This window comes from Scyliorhinus canicula, chromosome 18 (genome assembly GCF_902713615.1).
Source record: "Scyliorhinus canicula chromosome 18, sScyCan1.1, whole genome shotgun sequence".
NCBI classification, from domain to species: Eukaryota; Metazoa; Chordata; class Chondrichthyes; order Carcharhiniformes; family Scyliorhinidae; genus Scyliorhinus; species Scyliorhinus canicula.
The window spans coordinates 111,578,469-111,584,565 of NC_052163.1; the positions used below are offsets into that span (position 1 = coordinate 111,578,469).

General features: G+C 53.8%; 1 protein-coding gene across 1 annotated transcript in view; it reads left to right on the forward strand.

The window, feature by feature from the left end:
* Window positions 1–6,097, forward strand: part of LOC119952944 (unconventional myosin-IXb) — a 136,948-nt gene that overhangs the window by 83,752 nt on the left and 47,099 nt on the right. Inside the window, exons 6-11 of the mRNA XM_038776582.1 lie at window positions 974–1,077; window positions 1,740–1,869; window positions 2,599–2,688; window positions 4,135–4,251; window positions 4,444–4,578; window positions 4,928–5,050. Coding sequence (XP_038632510.1) covers window positions 974–1,077; window positions 1,740–1,869; window positions 2,599–2,688; window positions 4,135–4,251; window positions 4,444–4,578; window positions 4,928–5,050 — 699 coding nt within the window. The remainder of the gene's footprint in view (window positions 1–973; window positions 1,078–1,739; window positions 1,870–2,598; window positions 2,689–4,134; window positions 4,252–4,443; window positions 4,579–4,927; window positions 5,051–6,097) is intronic.

A 6,097-nucleotide genomic window follows, 5' to 3' on the forward strand; every position in this document is an offset into this window, starting at 1 on the left:
GGGACATACCCGGCTCGGAATGCCTCGCGAGATCTAACGCGATCTCTAAGACGTTGTGATGTAAACCCTGCCCATTGTGGAGGGGATCACTTTTTAGCAAATCTGCGTATTAGAGCGAGGGAGTTAATCTGACTCTAACGTGCAGGTTCCCGAGGTACCTGAGGCTTTAGGATTCATCCCCTTTGCCTCGGAGACCTCGGGTGAGTGCCGTTCAGCACTGATCCCCACAAAGGGCAGCACATGGTAGCATTGTGGATAGCACAATCGCTTCACAGCTCCAGGGTCCCACGTTCGATTCCGGCTTGGGTCACTGTCTGTACGGAGTCTGCACATCCTCCCCGTGTGTGCGTGGGTTTCCTCCGGATGCTCCGGTTTCCTCCCACAGTCCAAAGATGTGCAGGTTAGGTGGATTGGCCAGGATAAATTGCCCTTGGTGTCCAAAATTGCCCTTAGTGTTGGGTGGGGTTATTGGGTTATGGGGATAGGGTGGAGGTGTGGACCTTGGGTAGGGCGCTCTTTCCAAAAGCCGGTGCAGACTCGATGGGCTGAATGGCCTCCTTCTGCACTGTAAATTCTATGATGAAACGGGAAGCGGGGGGGGGGAGAAGAGGGAGGGAAGCCACAACAGGAGCCTCGGAGAACGGAATAGCGTTCCGATCTCTTACGCCAGCTGATGAGTTCCTGCGAGCGGAGGCCCTCGGTGTGGAAGATGGCGCTATGTGAGGCCCTGGCCGCGCGTTTCCCGCTGAGGCCTCTTATTTAATATGAGTGGCGTTGTATAGCCACGTGTTTCTTGGTGCTGCGAGCGCCCAGAAACACGCGGCTAATCGCGCTCGTTATGGGACATTATTCCCATTTAGTTGAATCGCACCCTCTGTCTCTCCAACTCCTTCTCCCTCCCTGGCAGGCAGCCTGTTTCTCGCTCTCCCATTCTGGGCTGTAATATGTCCTGTCTCTTCCCGACTCCTTCTAGAAGCAGAACTTCTGCCTGGACGATGGGGAGGATCTGAAACATGACTTTGAACGTCTGAAACAGGCCATGGAGATGGTGGGCTTCCTGCACGTCACCAAGAATCAGTGAGTCCTATTGTCCTCTTTCTGTCTCATCTATCAGCTGATCTCCAAAATCAGGCTCCCTCTGGTTGGTCAGTGCCAGCCAATCACTCTGTGTTCTGCAGTTACCAGAAGCATCATTTGTCATTGCTCTTCACGTCAAAGATGATTGACGGGTGGGTTGGTGCCCGCTCTGGTCTAACTCGGTCTCCAGTGGGTGAGGAGTGGTGAAGGGCAGGGCAGCACGGTGGCGCAGTGGGTTAGCACTGTTGCCTCACGGCGCCAAGCTCCCAGGATCGATCCCGGCTCTGGGTCACTGTCCGTGTGGAGTTTGCACATTCTCCCCGTGTTTGCGTGGGTTTCGCCCCCACAACCCAAAGATGTGCAGGGTAGGTGGATTGGCCACACTAAATTGCCCCTTAATTGGAAAAAATTAATTGGATACTCTAAATTTATTTTTAAAAGAGAACAAAAAAAGACTGGTGAAGGGCGAAGAGCAGGATTAGAGGTCAGGTTGGATTAGAGTGAGCGATCGGACGGGGGAGCCTCTTGTTGTGATATGGCCGGCAATCGATTAACTATTGAATATGCAGTTTTTTAATTCTCTCTCACAGTTGGGATTATCGAATGTTTAATGGTTTTGCAAAGCTCAATGCTCGATCTGACCTTTCCCATTCCCCCTTCAGGATATTTTTTGTGCTTTCCGCAATCCTCTATCTCGGGAATGTCGTCTATAAGAAGAAATCCACCGGCAGGGAGGAGAGTTTGGAGGTTGGGCCCCCCGAAGTCCTGGACACCCTGTCGGAGCTGCTGAAGGTGGGCGAGAACTGTTCAGGTGGCGAAGGATAGAACTGGAGCCAATCTTTAGACTCTTTTCATGAGAACTTATTCACAGAGATACACATTAGAAACGCGCGCCTTCCAACTGAACTGCAGTTTCAATCTGTTCCTGTTGATCGGCGCACCATTGAATTCCCAGTTCACGCTCACTACCTGCCAATAACTAAATACAATCGTTCTACAATTAATAAAGGTGTGACAAACCGGATTCCCAATATATCGCCGCTCCCTCACTGTCGCTGAGTAAAAATGCTTTAAGCGCCATCCCTAACAGCACTGTGGGTGTACTTACACCACACGGTCTGCAGCGGTTCAAAATAGCTGCTCGCCATCACCTCTCGAGGGCAATTGGGGATGGGCAATAAATGCTGGCCTAGCCAACGACGCCCACGTTCTAAGAACAAATGAAAAAGCTGAATGCATGGAGACTCCTTTCCAAATGGAATCAGCTGGTCTCCGGAATGGCTCGGTGGGTCTGTTTTCTGCCCTATTGAACCACCCGGCTCAGGATGGTCTCTGATTTTAGCCTGGCACAAGATGATTACTCCCTTTACATGAATGGCCAGCTGGCTGCTGGGGGAGTCACCCAAAGCAGCAAGGTTTTTTTTGCACCATCTCCAGTGCCTCTAAATCGTGTTTGCAGTTTGGAGGTCAGAATGTACACACAGCACAGCTACAGTGTGATTACTCTCCTGTTTTCCCCAGGTGAAACGGGACACGTTAGTTGAAGCTTTAACAAAGAGGAAGACAGTGACAGTGGGGGAGAAGCTGATTTTGCCTTACAGCCACAATGAGGTAAGTCACACTACAGAATTCGGCTCTCAGCTCGAGGCAGCATCGGCTCTGGTGCTGGGAGAACTTAGCAGAATTTGCCTGAAGTGGAATGTGTGACAGTCCTGGCCGAGCGTGTCGGGGTCTGGCCTGGCCTGGCCGAGCGTGTCGGGGTCTGGCCTGGCCTGGCCGAGCGTGTCGGGGCCTGGCCTGGCCGAGCGTGTCGGGCCTGGCCTAGCGTGTCGGGCCTGGCCTGGCCTGGCCTAGCGTGTCGGGGCCTGGCCTGGCCTAGCGTGTCGGGCCTGGCCTGGCCTAGCGTGTCGGGCCTGGCCTGGCCTGGCCTAGCGTGTCGGGCCTGGCCTGGCCTGGCCGAGCGTGTCGGGCCTGGCCTGGCCTGGCCGAGCGTGTCGGGCCTGGCCGAGCGTGTCGGGGCCTGGCCTGGCCGAGCGTGTCGGGCCTGGCCTGGCCTGGCCGAGCGTGTCGGGCCTGGCCGAGCGGGTCGGGGCCTGGCCTGGCCGAGCGTGTCGGGCCTGGCCGAGCGTGTCGGGGCCTGGCCTGGCCGAGCGTGTCGGGCCTGGCCTAGCCTGGCCGAGCGTGTCGGGCCTGGCCTGGCCGAGCGTGTCGGGCCTGGCCTGGCCTGGCCGAGCGTGTCTGGCCTGGCCGAGCGTGTCGGGCCTGGCCTGGCCTAGCGTGTCGGGCCTGGCCTGGCCTGGCCGAGTGTGACGGCTCTGGCTTGGACAGGGCTGGGCTTTATCGGTGTCTAGACAGGGCCTGGCCTGGCTGGGTCAGGCCTGGGCTGAATCCAGTCTGAAGTGGAGACTCTAACTCTGACAAATCCAACATGATTGAGCTGAGATCCTTGACAGTTCTTGTTCTTCTGACTTGGGAACTATTTTTTAAATTGACCGATGGTTTGCTTGATAAATTGTCTCGCACTGAGTCCAACACACAGCGGGAAAGGAGCAGATTCCATTTCCATCAACTGATCACACTCCGTGATGTGATGGGACTACAATTAACTTCAGCTCTGAGGTGGCACGATGGCGCAGTGGTTAGCACTGCTGCCTCATGGCGCTGAGGACCCGGGTTCGATCCCGGCCCCGGGTCACTGTCCATGTGGAGTTTCTACATTCTCCCTGTGTCTGTGTGGGTCTCACCCCCACAACCAAAAGATGTGCAGGGTAGGTGGATTGGCCACACTAAATTGCCCCTTAATAGGAAAAATATAGTTGGGTACTCTAAATTTATTTTAACAAACTTCAGCTCTGCTGTGCTTGAAGAGGGAAAGTAAGCTTCAGATGTGAGCTGTGAGAGGCCCGAGTGGGTTTTCTGTGATGCTAGATTCACACAGGAGAGTTGGACATGGTGCCTGGGACTAATCTGGACACTAGGCCGGGGCACTGTGACTTGGCAGAACCCAGTCCAAATGTCTGTGCGCGGTGACTTTGACTATTTTGTGCTGTCTTTCAGGCCATAACTACTCGAGACTCCATGGCCAAATCCCTGTACACCGCACTTTTTGATTGGATTGTTCTTCGGATTAACCACGCTCTGCTGAACAAAAAAGACATGGAGGAGTCAGTGACGGTAAAACAGTGTCCAGCAACCTCATTATAGTCACACACCTCTTGTTCTCCACCGTGTGCTCTCCGCCCGACCCGTGCTCCCTCTCTCTCTCTCCCCCCCCCGCCTCATCCCCGTGCTCTCTCTCTCTCTTCCCCACCCCCTCCCCCGCAACTGTTGTGCTCGCTCTCACCGCCTCCTGTTCTTTCTCCGCAGTGTTTGTCGATCGGAGTTCTGGATATTTTTGGTTTCGAGGATTTTCCGAACAACAGTTTCGAGCAGTTTTGCATAAATTATGCTAATGAGCAGCTACAGTATTATTTCAATCAGCATATCTTCAAGCTGGAGCAGGTGAGACTTGACCTCTCACCCCTCACAAGCCTGGCCTTTAACCCGGGGAGCGTGACCTCTCTTTCCATTGGCTATAGACGTTGACATGGCGATGGCATTGCTCCGTGTGGGGTGGTTGGGGAGATGGGGGGCCGTCTTGGGGCTGCGGGTTGGGGGAAACGGCACCTGTCGCTGGCCTGGAGATTCACTGCCATCTGTGGGGCGGATGAGGGCGACTGACCCTTTGCCGAGAGCTTGGGGTGAACTCCAGGGTCCTGTTACTTTGCCCCAAGGGTTTTCGCCCGAGTGACCTTTTGCACATTCAGCCCCGCACCAAACCCTGACCACAGTCTGGCTGCTTGTTTTGCAGGAGGAATATCAGAGCGAGGGAATTACCTGGCACAACATTGACTATACCGACAATGTTGGCTGCATCCACTTAATCAGCAAGAAGCCAACTGGACTCTTTCACCTCCTGGATGAAGAGAGCAAGTAAGAGAGGGACGGGGCAAGACGTTGGGAATAGGGGCAGGAAGAGTTAAGCAAAAGGGTTCATGTTCCTGTATCAGAAGAATAGGATGGAGCCGCAGGAGGATGTGGTGAAAGGGGGAGTGTCTGTGTCTGTGTGTCCGCGAGGGCTGTAATGTTTTTGTTGGATGGCCTGATTTATATTGCAAGAACACTTGTAACTAAAGCTTCAAACGATTTATTAACATTAATCGTGGGTCAACTAAAATCAAAACAACAGATGAATAACAGTATGATCATGCACAAGCAACCTCTCTCTCAACTCCCTAGTCAGTCTGAGGTCACCTGACTCGAACATGCACTTGTATACTAATGAGACTCCTAGTGGTCAATCAGTGAATTGCAACACAACCATTATATCACTGTCTGTGTGCATGCACGTACATACGCGCAAAGGCGAGCCTGTGTATGTGTGCGTAAGGGGTAGTCTGTGTTTGTGTGCGCATGCGAGGGGGAAGCCTGTGAGTAGAAGCTTGCGAGCCTGTGCATGCGAGAGAGTGTGTGTGTGTGTGTGTGTGTGTACCTGCGTGTTAGCTTGTGTGAGATTTTGCGTGTGAGCCTGAGTGGTTTTGCGCACACTGAAGCCTATATGTAGATGAACACGTGTCTGTGTGTATGCGTATGTTTGAGGAGGAGCCTATGTGTTAAAGCATGTGTGAGGAGGAGACTGTCTGTACACACGTGTGTGAGGAGCCTGTGTGTTCACATGCGTGTGAGGAGGAGCCCATCTGTACATGCTTGCGAGGAGGAGCCTATGTGTACGCACGCGAAGAGGAGCCGGAGTGTGCAAATGCGAGGAGCATCCCATGTATGCACACGCGTGTGTGGAGGTGTGTGTGTGTTTACATGCATGCAGAGACTGTGTGGACGCACGGGCGAGGAGGAGCCTGCGTGTACATGCATGTGTGAAGATGAACCTGTGTACCTGCGCGCGCGTGTGAGGAGGAACTTGTGTATGTGCACACGCGTGAAGTGGAACCTGTATGTGTGTGTTTGAGGAGGAACCTGTGTG